General features: G+C 47.1%; 1 protein-coding gene across 1 annotated transcript; it reads right to left on the reverse strand.

The window, feature by feature from the left end:
- Positions 1-7,310: 7,310 nt before the first annotated feature.
- Positions 7,311-9,434, reverse strand: LOC127336511 (uncharacterized). Its single transcript, XM_051363326.2, has 2 exons — positions 8,930-9,434; positions 7,311-7,957 (listed from the first exon to the last, which is right to left on the reverse strand). Exons 1-2 carry the CDS (start codon positions 9,265-9,267, stop codon positions 7,777-7,779), a joined length of 519 nt encoding a protein of 172 aa, XP_051219286.1. The 5' UTR covers positions 9,268-9,434; the 3' UTR covers positions 7,311-7,776.
- Between the last annotated feature and the right edge of the window lie 5,735 nt (positions 9,435-15,169).

Genomic DNA, 15,169 nt, shown 5'->3' on the forward strand with positions numbered 1-15,169 from the left:
TGTACAAACTGAGGCTATACAAAGCAATGACAAAACAGCATATGTATGATCCTTCAAACCTTGCACACACAAAAAATAAGGGAATAATAAAAAACCTCTCTAGTAATAAAGTGGATAGTAAGTAGAAAATCATGGATTTGGTAGGAGCTGTGCCGGAACCGGTCCTTGCGGCATTTGAGAAAGCCATCTGAGTCCCTGTCATGTCCCCATTGATCAGGGATGGCAGACCACTGGAAAGCAAAGAGAAGAGAATAACAAATAGACTTTACTGCTCGGGCGATATAGCTTGGACAGGGGAGATACACCAAAGAGAACGTAGATGGGAAAATTAGCAGGAGAACACGACAGCCAGCCGTATGACTACAGATTCTCACCTAGCTGTTTTTGGTGGAGACCTGGAGTGAAATTGATTTATAGGAAGAAGAGGAGGTGGAGAGGCAGCAGTATGGAAGAGGAAGTGAATGACGCGATCATGTCGTGCAGGCGTTACTGGTAGACGATGCTGATCTTGGGCACTCTTAGACAGAGCGTGGGAAGAGGAAACGATAGGTTCTACGGAACGAAAAGAAGGAGAAAAATATTACTACATTTTTTCTAGAAAAGTGACGTGGTAATTTTAGTGGGGTCAGCTGAGGTGGAGTGGCTGCATGTTGAGAGAAATAGGTAAGTGGGGATGATCTTCTTAGTTATATAGGATACCCCAACGTATTGAAAATGAAACATATGTTCAAGATGCTTTTGCTAGTAAAACAATGTCACAGCGGAAGGTTGAAGGACAACCGGGGATATTCCATCTAGGAGGAGGCCACGAAAGAGAGGCGGTAAAAGGAAAATTTAGGAAAATGAACCCATTGTATGGGAAATACTTGAAGAAGTAATGCGAGGACATCGTGTATTGTTAAATAGAGCTCCTACCCTACATAGATTAGGCATACATGCTTTTCAACCGAAGAAGCGGAAAGAGAGGGATTGGAACCCTCGGTACAAAAAAAATGTACAACAAATTATCAATTCGCCGCTTTAGTCCACTCAACCATCTCTCCCTCAAAATCAAAATCATTTTTCGAGTGGCAATGAGCATCCAAAACCAAAAGATTTTTCTGGGAAACAAACAAACAAATAATAAGGTTTTGGAATAATATGAATTGACCTATCAAAAATATTTCCAATTGTTTAATATGAATAATTTGAAATGCCATTAAGCTTATTCCTATATATCGATTGTGTGGATGTTCAGCGGGTCTTCTGTCTTCTCATCTCAGTCCATCCTTTCCGTGGAAAATACTCTATATTTTAAGTCGAATATTTATTCTAAATTAGTCTACATCTTAACGTATATAATTAACAAATTGCACAGAAAACGAAGCAATCATGCTTTTTGTATTGGATGTCATTACTTTCAATGTACTCCCTCCGTCCCAGTTTAACAGGCGCGCACGTAGTTTAAGAAATTGCTTTGACCATTATTTTAGTCGATAAAATATGAAATATATGTCATAAAAATTATATCATTGGAAAGCTTTTTTGCATACGAATCTAATGATATAAATTTTGTAGACATATAAGTCATATTTCGTTGACCAAATCAATGGTCAAAGTTTATCTTAAACTGTGTGCGTGCCTCTTAAACCGAGACGGAGGTAGTAGCATAGATTGGTTGAAGATTAAATCAAAATGGAGGGAATACCAAAGAAAGAAAGAACCGCCTGGTCTACCATGATAATACGGCCGCCATTCTTATCTTCTGCACAAATATCATACCATGGGTTGTTGTGTACAAGGGACTGACCAAGATCTGTTGCTATGGAAAATGTATATACCAGGACAAGATGGTCGGTGAGCGGACACTAGTTTAACACTTTTTTTTTTTTCACGCGGAAGAAGCACAAATGAAAATGGATTCCGCGAAATCGTCCGACAGACGACCTGCTGCGGTATTACCCGCGGCCCGTTAACGAGCAGTGACAGTACTTGAGAACTATTGGCCCAAAAGAACCAAATGCAACAGTTTGTTAGACGAAAAAATAATAATAACCCCATTCAAACCCGAACCCGGTCAGCTCTTGGGTCGTGTCAACGTTGAAACGTCGAAGGCCAGAGCGGTAGCTCACACTGTACGTCGCCGCCCATGCTCCTGCCGGTACGCATGCTCGTGCACCCTGCACGGCCGCCCAACCACTCTCAGAAAAGTGCAGAATCCCACGAACGTCGACCGGACGTCGCAACGTGCCCGGCGACGTTTTCGTTCGGTCCTCGGTCGCTTTTGGCAGCGGAGCTCAAGTAGCGGGCGGGCAGCGAAGGCGCCATCACCGACCATTGTCCTTCCCTCCAACCGTGCTCCTGAATCCTTCATTCCCCTTGGCCAAACTCTGTTTTCACTTCAACGCACGCCTCCTCCTTCTTTTTCCGTCAACCAAAAAAAGGGTGCGAGGACTACGAGCAGGCGCGCACATGGCCGGCCGTCGGCGTCCGCCTTTCCGACAACAACGATGGCTCATTGCTGTGAAAAAAAGTCGAAGCGAATTTGAAGAGAGGAGATCCTGGCAGGTGGGCCTCTTCGTCTGACAAAGTCGGGCAGCGAAGAAATGATGGCCTTGCCCTGCCCGCGTCAAGGTTCAAGCGGGCATTCAATCCATCGGTTGCTCTCCTGTTGCTCTACAGGGCTTGGCGACAAGAATTGAATCGGAGCGGATGGAGGAAGAATAGTGAACTCGAGGAAAAAGGGCAAGGGTCAAACGGGCTCGTCGTTTAGCCTGCCGCCTGCCGGCGCGACTAGTAGTACATCGGCGATTTGCACAAAAATAACCCAAAACTGAAAGAAAAGCACAGACTAACCCTCCGGCGAAACTATTTCACCAATCTAACCCTTTTGTGTGGCGCCCCTTCCACGGGCGCCACACATGCCCATGTGGCTCCCCACCTGCCGGCGCCATCGACTCACCCGACGTGGCCCCCTCGCCGCCGAGCCGGTGCGCCCATCCGACGTGGCGACATGTGTGGCGCCCTCCCAACGGCGCCACACATGCACTTGTAATCCCCCCGAGCATACTGTGAGACAATTCCTCTGGGACTTAGCCATTTTGCGAGGCTCGATGTGTGGCGCCGACTCCACTGGCGCCACACTAGCATATGTGGCGCCGATGCCACGGGCGCCACACATAGAGGCTCGCGAAAACGGCTAAGGACTTATCGTCCGGAGCCCCCTGGATGTTTTCGACCCAATGTTGATATAAGTTGGCATGTGTGGCGCCGATGCCACGGGCGCCACACAAGCACTTGTGGCGCCAGTTGGAAGGGCGCCACACATTGACTTTTGTTAAAAACATGAAAAATCCTATCAAACTCCAACAGTTACGAGTACAACATTGGACACAACAAGTAGCAATTTCATGACATACACATATAACACTTCATAGGTCACATTGGAGCACGTAGATTCAAACAACAAGTAGCATTACAGACCATGGTTCGACATGACATAGGGTTCACAAATCGATACTTATGAATATAGAGTTCACAACAACTCGTGGGCACATCCTAGTAGCGTCCTCGACGTGCCGTCCTCGCGGGCTGCTTCCGGACGGCCATCCTCTTCGTCCGCTGCCGTGGCTGCTCCTGCTGCCGCTTCTGCTGCTGCTTCCCGTGCTGCTTCCTGCTGCTTCCTGCTCGCTCCTCCTCCTCCTCCTCCTCATCCTCCTCCTCCTCTCGAAGAGAACGGCTCGTCGTTCCTCATCCTCGACATATCCGATCTCCGCCGCGGCCCCTCATCCTCCTCGGTGACAACCTTCTTTCCTCGGCTGACATAATCTTCCGGAGTGTACCGGTTTGGACCCTTGCCCCTTGGCTTCAACTGGTAAGCTGACCGTGCGGCTTGCTTGGAGGTACGCTTTGGAAGTATGGCTTGACTCAGAATTAGCTCGTCCTCAGGAATCTTCACAGACACGAACACATGAGATTACAAAGTTGAAATTAGTAAGAACATGTTTGACAGCAACAAAATAGTCCATACCTCCCGCTCTTCTGAAGAGGAAGATGTAGCGATTTCGGCTTCCCGGCAACCTAGCAAGCGGGCTTACCGCCGCATATTTCGTGCAGTGTTCTGCGTCATCCCGTTCATGGTTACAAATCCACCACATCATAGTATCGTACATTCAAAGTTGGTGATCATACCTTAATGAAATACCGCCACATCATAGTATCACACATACATTCCTAACAAATATGAGTTATTCCATCAAGAATACATGAGAATATATCTAACTTTCGAATCACCTATACATCACACATACATGAGAGTTCATATCCAAATACATGCTCCAATTTTGCCTTTCACCACATACATACATAAGGTTCCATACATACACACATACAAATATTTGGATCAAGAATACATGAGTTATTCCATCACAAATAATAGGCATATGTAACAAATTTGAATGCATTTGCTAGGCAAATATTAGACATTTCAACACATGCATACATAGGATTTCAACACATACATGTAAAATTTCATTCAACACATCTAGGGTTCCTACATATCTAGGGTTCCTACATATCTAGGGTTCCTACACATACACATTCAACACATACATAGCCATTTCAAATCTAGTTTCCATGTCTAGGGTTCATGTGCAAATCTAGCAAGATCTATGAAATTAGTGGATGAATGTGAGGGATTCGAAGGGGATTACCTTGAGGAATGGATGGGGAAGAGATTGGCCGGTCAGATCTGACGAATTTGTGGCCGATTTGTTGGGGGAGAGAGGGAGGGAGGAGGAGGAACCGCCGGCCGCCTTGGGGGAGAGAGGGAGGTCGTCCAAGAAACAGAGAAGAAGATGGTCGGGCTGGGCGCGGGCGCGGGCGCCACACTTAAGTGGATGTGTGGCGCCCGTGGCATCGGCGCCACACATGCTAGTGTGGCGCCCGTGGCATCGGCGCCACACATCGAGCCTCGCAAAACGGCTAAGTCCCAGACGTTCCGGAGCCCCTGGATGTTTTGGACCGAAAACATGATATAAGTTGGCACGTGTGGCGCCGTTGGGAGGGGCGCCACACATGCTGCCACGTCGGATGGGCGCACCAGCTCAGCGGCGAGGGGGCCACGTCGGCTGGGTCAGTGGCGCCGGCAGGAGGGGAGCCACATGGGCATGTGTGGCGCCCGTGGAAGGGGCGCCACACAAAAGGGTTAGATTGGTGAAATAGTTTCGCCGGAGGGTCAGTCTGTGCTTTTCTTTCAGTTTTGGGTTATTTTTGTGCAAATCGCCGTAGTACATCTGCTGCTGCTGTAGATTTGGTGGGGAGCGACCGAGGACGGGCATAGCGATTTTCTTTCTTGGATTCCGTAGCTGCCTGGCACTGGCACTGGCAGACTCGGTGATTTGATTTTCTTTTTCCCCGTTCTCCTAGTGGAAAAGTCAAGGCCGCACTGGGTTTCTGTTTCTGGTTCATCTCGGGGTCCTGCGACTTAAAGCGTGACATCACACTCGGTTCAGTCTCATACTCTCATTATGGCTTCCCGAAGAAAAAGAGTATAGTACTGTCCTTCGATTTCCATTAAAAATATTGAACAACAAAATCTTGATTATTTATGTAATTAGCATCTGGATTCGTATTGCCAAATATCAACAATCTTTATATATTTAGAGAAACTTTTAGTCAAAGCAAAAAAAAAAAAACATGAAAGAGGTAGTGCCTTGTTTATTGAATGGAGGGAGTATCGATTTAATAGAATACTACCAATACGGCAGATACAACGTCATAAGGCTAAACCACAAACACCATGCAAAATGGCTTACGACGCGCCCGCTTCAACAGCCTGGCTATAAGAGCTCGTCTTGCACAAAAAAAAACTACATCAGGAGGTGAGCAAAGAGCCACCAAGCTTCGGCACTGCGTCACGACCAAAACAAGACCCACCACATCAGCACCTTGACTCCAAAGGCTTCTCGGATCAACGTACCTCCTCTCATACACCTAAAGAGAATCAGGAAGAAGAATGGAGAATCCATCAGGTATTATGAAGGCAGTGATTACGTATCCGCCATGACGTACATTGCGCCCCAGAGGCCTTCGCCCTGAGTAGCAACCAACACCAGGCAGCACATCGTCCCGCATACTAGCCGAAGAGAACAGACGTTTCATAGCCAAGACGAGTAGAGAACGTCTTCAAGAAAAGGGTGATGTCATGGCATCGCCGTCACCCGGACTGATGAACCGGACATAGGGCTTCCCCTTGCAAATAAGAGAGGGGGGAGGGGGCACAGTTTGAGCCATGGTGGACCAACCACCGCGACTGTTGCACCGCTGCAACACTAAGGATCTAGAGTTCCCGCACACCGCCATTGCGCCCCGAAGTTGCGGTCTGCACATGCCCAACCACAATGCGCAACCATGGGCAGCATGATGCACACGTCGGGTAGCAGCCGCCACGTTCCCTCCACGCTGCCACCATGCTTACTCCTTGCCCCGTTGCCGCCCAGGTCGACGGCCCTCACGACGAGGTGTGTCGGGCGGTAGAGACCCCACCGCTGTTAGCGGTCGCACGATCGTGCAGCCGTGTCCACCGTTGAAGGGAGGAGGTGAAGGGGACGCTCGACGGCGCTAGGGATTGGCCCTCTGGTGCCGCTCAAGTGGGGGCAACATAGGAAGAAGCGAGGGGATTGGGCCTACCTCCCCTAGGTCTCCTGTATCGCTACTAAATCGAACCCCCATTGTGATCACGGCGCATCTGGAGCGATGTGTGCCACCACCATTCTGATGTCAAGCCGTCTTTTTTAAGTGGAAAAGCACGCCGTGCAGATTCAGAATTGTGTAGTACTATTCAATAGAGAAACCTTCAATAGTTGCAAACAAACAAGCAGCAACACTATAAACGTGCATGCCTTCCCCAGAATCAGTCATAAACCACGAGGGCTGTTTGGTACTAGAGTTTTAGTGGGAATTAGCAGGAATAATCCGCTCCAAACTTCAAATTCCCACTTATCCCCAAATATGTTTGGTGCTAGAGTATGAGCGAGTTTAATCCCACTTTTTCTCAAATTTTAGTGTAACTTTTTCAATCCCCAATACTCTACTCCTACCTAGTGTATTGGGGATGGGTTTTGTGGGGATTAGGTGATAGTGATTCACCCAATACTCTAGAGTATTATCCTCACTAATTCCACTAAAACACTAATACCAAACAAGGCCCGAAAAGGAACCACATTTGACACAGGATCTCGATCTTTGGGTGGCACTCAACTTCAGGCGTAAGCGTCAAGTGTGAAAACACACAACTCATCACAAGATCTTGAAAGGAACTGATGCAGGGGTGAAAAGTCAAAGATTCAGTCACCCATATGTCTATTTCATCTTCTTTAGCCATATGTTTCATCAGCTCCATTAGAAAAACATGAGAACCTACCACCACCATCACCAACAACTATTACAAAATATACTAGGGGGAAAATTCACAAAGAAGAAAACGCCCAGGAAACCCATTACAGCACACAGATCACAGGGAGCAGCAACAATGCTTCGATGCAGCAACGCCCTAATAACCGGCACCGGTCTCACGGTTCCTTCAGTCCCTAACCTATACACCATCATCGTCGTCACCGATACAGGCTGCTAGCTGCAGGCACAAAAACCATGTCGCAACGCAGCACCACCAAAAGGGCGCAAAGGGGTTCAAACAAAAAACACAAACCCATACTATGTGAGGCAGTAAGCGATAGTTAATTCTTCTGGTGGCAACTTGGGATCTGGAATGATTTTGGCCTGGGGGAAAACGATCAGTCAGCCGGCGAGGATTGACCCGGCACGGGTCTTGGGAGGCCTTGGTGGCGACTCCACCTCCCCGAGGGACGCCGGCCTGGCTGACAGCTTCTTGGCGGTGCTCTTCTGCTTCCTCTCCACCTCCTCGTCCGCCTCCATCTGCTCCCTCCTGCACTCCTCGCTGCAGAACGGGATGTCCCCTCTGCTCACACCAAAGATAAGAATGGACAGGTTAGAGTGTGATCGATCGATGAACAATCCACTAATCAAACTAGGTTCAGCAGAGTATCAAACAGCAGCGCAGTATGGAACAGAAATTAAAGGATCAAGTTTGAGAAAGATTCAGCAGAGTCCTCGCGTATGCATTCAACAGAGCACGACTTTTTCTTGAAGAAAACGAAATGTAAAAAAGAAGGATCTCGGAACCGTTCGGTTGCGCCTGCCCCACTTCATACAGCAAAATCGCAATCTGAATAGATTCGGTTTCTGTTCAACTCATCCGCCAGGAAGGCATGCGGAATCTAAACAATAGCAGCGCAGTAGAACGAACACCCTGGCTTCTATCAGAAACTACATACCGGAAAGAATCGAAAAATATCCCATGCTTAGCCGCTAAGTCTCTCCTATCAGTAAATTCGTGAGCAAGAGACAAACTGCGCGGTAAATTCCTCATACAAGTGCCCATACCAGATCGTGACCATAACTCCGCCCACCGATTGAGGCCAAGGAGAATTAAATGGAATCACGCGCAAAGCAAGCAGAGCAGAGCCCGTACGAAGACGACAGAGATGACAAAACCTTTGCACCAACAAGCCATCATGGAGAGAGAGAGAGAGAGAAAAAAAAGGAAAAGAAGCCGCATAGATTTCTTCCCTTGTTTGTCCTAGCAGGAAGAAACGAATGGCATAATAATAATATTTTTTTAGTAATAATAAGAAAAATAATAATTTTTTCTTCTCCAAGACGAGAGAATCAGGTCAGGCACCGACTCTGGCTTTCCCCCGGCGGTCAAAAATTCCATTGTTTCCCCCGAAAACTAGAGCTCCAGAGACGGCGGAAGTGTCCCGGCCCGGGGACCCACCGCACCGGACTACCCGAACAGCCCCACGGAAGCTGATCGACGCCGGGAGAAGGAAGGAAGGAAGGCTAGCGGCAGGGGTGTATGGGGGCAAACCTGTACATGAAGATGTCGCGGTTGCAGGCGATGGGCTTGCGGCAGAGGAAGCAGGCGTCGAGGAAGTGGCCGTACGGCATCCCGCCGGGCCCTCCACCGGCGCCGGCGCCCACGGGGCCGAGGAAGTCGTCCTCCAGGCCGGAGCTGGCGAGGCGCGTCCACGCGTCCGCCGACGCGCCGCCGCCGCCGATGGCGGACGAGCTGTCCCCGCCGATCCCGCTCCCGCTCCAGCTCCCCTTGCCGCTGCCGCCTCCTCCGCTCCCGCCGCGGCCCAGGCCCAGGCCGCCGGGCAGGAAGGCGCCGCCGCTGCCGTGGGCGGAGGAGGAGGAGGAGTCCATCGCCGGCGCGGTGCGGTGGATTCGATCCCGACCGAGGGCGCGCGGCGGATCCACTGGCGGCAGATCCTGGCTCTTTGCTCGATCCGGTGGCGGTGGGCGGTGGCGCGCTCGTGTTCGTCCGGGCGCAGGCAGAGGCGAGGGGCGGACGGTGTTTAAAGGGGAGACAGGACAGGCTCGGCACGGAGGTGGGAGGTGGTTTTATTAAGTGAGCCGAGGTCTTGCGCTGGGGCCCGCATGGCGGTGTGTGGGTGCCGCTGACTGGTGGGACCCGCCGGGTTTTTCTTTGCTCGCCTTTTGGCTTTTGTTTCCGTTCATCGTTTTTGGACGCTTCTCCCCTCCCTCTCAGATCTTTGCGCCTGCAGCCTGGGGCCCACCATCCGGTGACGCTGGGTCCGATGTTGGTCCACATGTCAGTGGGTTAATCAGGGCATGAGCAATGGTGGCAATGTGGCATACACAACTAGATGCTCCATGTAAAAAAGTTGTCAGAAGCAACATGGTGAATTTTATCTCTCCAATGAAAGCTACTCCGTACAATTTTAGTCAGAAAAAAGGGAGAAGGGACCTCACAAATATGACACTATGTATTTCTTTCTCTCTCCAAAAACCATGCTTTTAAGGCTTATAAGATCCCACTTCTTGAAGAGGAGGCTACCTCCTCATCCGAACCTACTTTGGACCACCCGAACCTAGCTAAAAGTGTGAAGCACTACCTCTAGGGTAGTGCATTGGGCATGCCCTCATTCGTACGGTGCAGATTTTTCTGAAGGGAGCAAAAGATTTACCTCCATTCATTAGTTAAAGATAATAGTACTGATAAGACATAAGCAAAAAAGGAAAAAAAAGACCAAAGGGATTAATCTCCGTCATTATACAAAACTCAAATGCTGCATCCGCAACCCAAATCATCGCTCATTTTTTATGGTTTCTAGGAGAATATGTTGCGCAGCTTTGTTATTGAAAATTCTTGCGTTATGCTCTTTCCAAATGGTCTAACTCACAAGCATGGTAAGGGAGGCCATACCTTCCTGTTCGGGTTTGCATTGCACGATATCATGGTCCACCAAACTTTGAGGGAAATATCTGGCACCCAATCTTGCGGTCAGATGGAGGAGATGCCAATCTAACCCTTCACCATTTCCCAGCGTCTTTTGGGGAAGCTACAATGGGAAAGAAGATGAGCAGTCGTCTCTTGAGTTTGCTTGTAGAGCGGACAAAGACAACAATTATTCCACCCCCTCTTTTCTAGACAATCTGGCGTACATAGCCTATTCCGGATGGCCAACCAAGCAAAAAATCAGAACGGAGGGAGTAGGTTCCAAGAGATGGAGTCATCGATGTCCCCATGGAGATGTATAACATTGAGTTGCACCCATAGCCGAAGATACTGGTGAATGTGAGCCCCGGTCAAGTTTGTATCTATCTTAATTTTAGAGACCCAAGCATTGTTGTGGATAGCTTGGTTGATTTCCCATTTCTTTCTTGTGGATGCCTTATAGATGAGCGGTGCAATATCTTTTGGCGACATACCACTGAGACACGGGGGGTCCCGAAAGCGTGCACTTGTCTCGTTACCAACTAATGGTGATGCTGATGGAGGCATAGAAGAGGGTTCACATCAACCTCATTGCATGGAGAGCCCATGCACACCCAAAGTTGTTGGGGTCGCGCCATTCAAACAAAGGCCGCCACAACCAAAGAGCCCTCACCAATTTTTGTAGGTGAAAAATTCCCAAGCCTCCAAGATGACTCGACCTACAAACCGCTTCACAATTTAACTTGCATTCGCCCCCGAGATCTCTCTAGTCTCGTCCCGTAGGAAAGCACGTTCAATCTTGTTCATGGTGGCAACGCAACCCGGTGGTATGTTGAAAGGATTAAGGTGGAAGATCACTCGTGAGATGAGGACGGATTTGGCAAGGACTCCCCTGCCGCCACATTGATGTTCTTACCAACCGAAGTGCGAAGTTTCCCAACCATATTATCATCAAGGGGATGGAAGTCTGATGACCCACAAGTATAGGGGATCGCAACAGTCTTCGCGGGAAGTAAAACCCAAATTTATTGATTCGACACAAGGGGAGGTAAATAATACTTATAAGCCTTAACAACTGAGTTGTCAATTCAGCTGCACCTGGAAAAGCACTAGTAACAGGGGTGATGTGAAAGCAGCAGTAATATGAGAGTAGTAGTAACAAGAATACAAAGCGATAGCAGTAATATGAGAGCAATGGCACCCGAAAATAGTTGATACTACTTCCAATGACATGTAGAACGAGTATATGATGATGAGAGATGGACCGGGGTTCCCAGCTATCTACACTAGTGGTAACTCTCCAATAATAAGTGTTGGGTGAACAAATTACAGTTGGGCAATTGATAGGATTGAAATAGCATTAAGACAGAACATCAAGATTATTAATCATGTAGGCATGTTTTCCATATATAGTCATACGTGCTCGCAATGAGAAACTTGTACAACATCTTTTGTCCTACCAGCCGGTGGCAGCCGAGCCTCTAGGGAATCTACTGGAAATTAAGATACTCCTTTTAATAGAGCACCGGAGCAAAGCATTAACACTCCGTGAAAACATGTGATCCTCATACCTAAGCCTTCCCCTCCAGTTGTCCCAATTTCTGTCACTTTGGGGCATTTGGTTCCGGACATAGACATGTGCATACAACTTGTAGATACAATCTAAGCAATAAGTATAGAGCTTAAATCTAAGATGATGCCACTCGGGCCCTAGTGACAAGCATTAAACACAACAAGATTGAAGCAACAATAACTTCACAAACTTTATAGATAGACTAATCATAATGTAACAATCCATCGGATCCCGACAAACACAACACCGATTACATCAGATGAATCTCAATCATGTAAGGCAGCTCATGAGATCATTGTATTGAAGTACATAGGGGAGAGAGTACCAACTAGCTACAGCTAGAACCCGTAGTCCATGGGGGAACTACTCACGGAGCATGATGGAGGCGGTGGCGTTGATGGAGATGGCTTCCGGGGGCACTTCCCCGTCCCAGCAGGGTGCCGAAACAGAGACTTCTGTCCCCCGAATTGGAGTTTCGCGATGGTGGCGGCGCCCCTGGAGTCTTTCTGGAGTTTCGTCAATCGGTATCGAAGATTTAGGTCACCAGGGCTTAAATAGGCGAAGAGTCGGAGTCGGAGGGGCCACGGGGCCTCCTCACACTAGGCCGGCGCGGCCAGGGTGGAGCCCGCGCGGCCCTGTTGTGTGGGGCCCCCAGGGCTCCCCTCTGGTCCCCCTCTGACTTTCTGGAAGGTTCCGGGAAAAATAAGGTTCTGGGCGTTGATTTCGTCGAATTCCGAGAATATTGCCCGAACAGCCTTTCTGGAACCAAAAACAACAGAAACAAAGAATCGGCCCTTCGACATCTCGTTAATAGGTTAGTTAGGAAAATGCATAAAAACATTATAAAGTGCAAGCAAAACATGTAAGTATTGTCATAAAACAAGCATGGAACATCGTAAATTATAGGTACGTTGGAGACGTATCGCATCCCCAAGCTTAGTTCCTGCTCGCCCTCGAGTAGGTAAACGATAAAAAGAGTAATTTCTGTAGTGACATGCTACTTACATAATCTTGATCATCCTATTATAAAGCATATGAGATGAATGCAGTGACTCAAGGCAATGATCTATAGTTGCTAACAAATAGATAACATATAGCAAAACTTTTTATGAATAGTACTTTCAAGACAAGCATCAAAAGTCTTGCATAAGAGTTAACTCATAAAGTAATAAATTCAAAGTAAAGGCATTGAAGCAACACAGAGGAAGATTTAAGTTTCAGCAGTTGCTTTCAACTTTCAACATGCATATCTCATGGATAATTGTCAACACAAAGTAATATGATGAATGCAAATATGCAAGTATGTAAGAATCAATGGACAGTTAACACAAGTGTTTGCTTCTAAGATGGAAGGAAGTAGGTAAACTGACTCAACATAAAGTAAAAGAATGGCCCTTCGCAGAGGGAAGCAGGGATTAAATCATGTGCTAGAGCTTTTTAAGTTTTGAAATCATATAGAGAGCATAAAAGTAAAATTTTGAGAGGTGTTTGTTGTTGTCAACGAATGATAGTGGGCACTCTAACTACCTCATCAATCAGACTTTCAAGAGCGGCTCCCATGAAGGACGTTATCTCTACCAGCAAGGTAGATCATCCCTCTTCTCTTTTGTTTACACATGTATTTTAGTTTTATTTATGGTTGACACTCCTCCCAACCTTTTGCTTTCACAAGCCATGGCTAACCGAATCCTCGGGTGCCTTCCAACATTCACATACCATGAAGGAGTGTCTATTTGCAAAATTAAGTTGCTTACTGATGAATCAGAGCAAAACATGTGAAGAGAATTATTAATGAAGGTTGATTAATTGGGGGCTGGGAACCCCGCGCCAGCTCTTTTTGCAAAATTATTGGATAAGCGGATGTGCCACTAGTCCATTATGAAAGTCTGTCAGGAGTAAATGACAAGATTGAAAGATAAACACCACATACTTCCTCATGAGCTATAAAACATCAACACAAATTGAGAAGCATTTTGAAGGTTTAAAGGTAGCACATGAAGTATTTACTTGGAATGGCAGGAAATACCACATAGTAGGTAGATATGGTGGACACAAATGGCATAGGTTTTGGCTCAAGGTTTTGGATGCACGAGAAGCATTTCCTCTCAGTACAAGGCTTTGGCTAGCAAGGTTGTTTGAAGCAAACACAAGTATGAACCGACAAAGAAAACTTACATAAGAACATATTGCAAGCATTATAAAACTCTACACTGTCTTCCTTGTTGCTCAAACACTTTTACCAGAAAATATCTAGACCTTAGAGAGACCAATCATGCAAACCAGTTTCAACAAGCTCTACGTTATTTCTCCACTAATAGGTTTAAACTACATGATGCAAGAGCTTAATCATGATCTACTTGAGAGCTCAAAACAATTGCCAAGTATCAAATTATCCAAGACAATATGAGGCATTTTCTGTTTCCAACCAAATAACAATAAGTGCAATAGCTTCCAACTTTTGTCATTGAACATTAAAAGTAAAACGAAGAACACAAGTGTTCATATGAAAAAGCGGAGCGTGTATCTCTCCCACACAAGGATTGCTAGGATCCGAATTTATTCAAACATAAACAAAAATAAAAACACACAGACGCTCCAAGTAAAGCACATAAGATGTGACCGAATAAAAATATAGTTTCAATAGAAGAAACCTGATAAGTTGATGAAGAAGGGGATGCCAGGCATCCCCAAGCTTAGACGCTTGAGTCTTCTTGAAATATGCAGGGATGAACCACGGGGGCATCCCCAAGCTTACGCTTTTCACTCTTCTTGATCATATATCATCCTCCTCTCTTGACCCTTGAAAACTTCCTTCACACCAAACTTCTCATAAACTTCATTAGAGGGGTTAGTACTCAAAAAACTTTAATCCACTTTAGCCCTTGATACGTCCCAAACGTATCTATAATTTCTTATGTTCCATGCTACTTTTATGATGATACTCACATGTTTTATACACACTTTATGTCATTATTATGCATTTTCCGGCACTAACCTATTGACGAGATGCTGATGGCGTGTAACTCACACGTTCGTTGGGAACCCCAAGAGGAAGGTATGATGCGCACAGCAGCAAGTTTTCCCTCAGAAAGAAACCAAGGTTTATCGAACCAGGAGGAGCCAAGAAGCACGTTGAAGGTTGATGGCGGCGGGATGTAGTGCGGCGCAACACCAGGGATTCCGGCGCCAACGTGGAACCTGCACAACACAACCAAAGTACTTTGCCCCAACGAAACAGTGAGGTTGTCAATCTCACCGGCTTGCTGTAACAAAGGATTAACCGTATTGTGTGG

Source organism: Lolium perenne, chromosome 2, assembly GCF_019359855.2.
Source record: "Lolium perenne isolate Kyuss_39 chromosome 2, Kyuss_2.0, whole genome shotgun sequence".
NCBI lineage: Eukaryota > Viridiplantae > Streptophyta > Magnoliopsida > Poales > Poaceae > Lolium > Lolium perenne.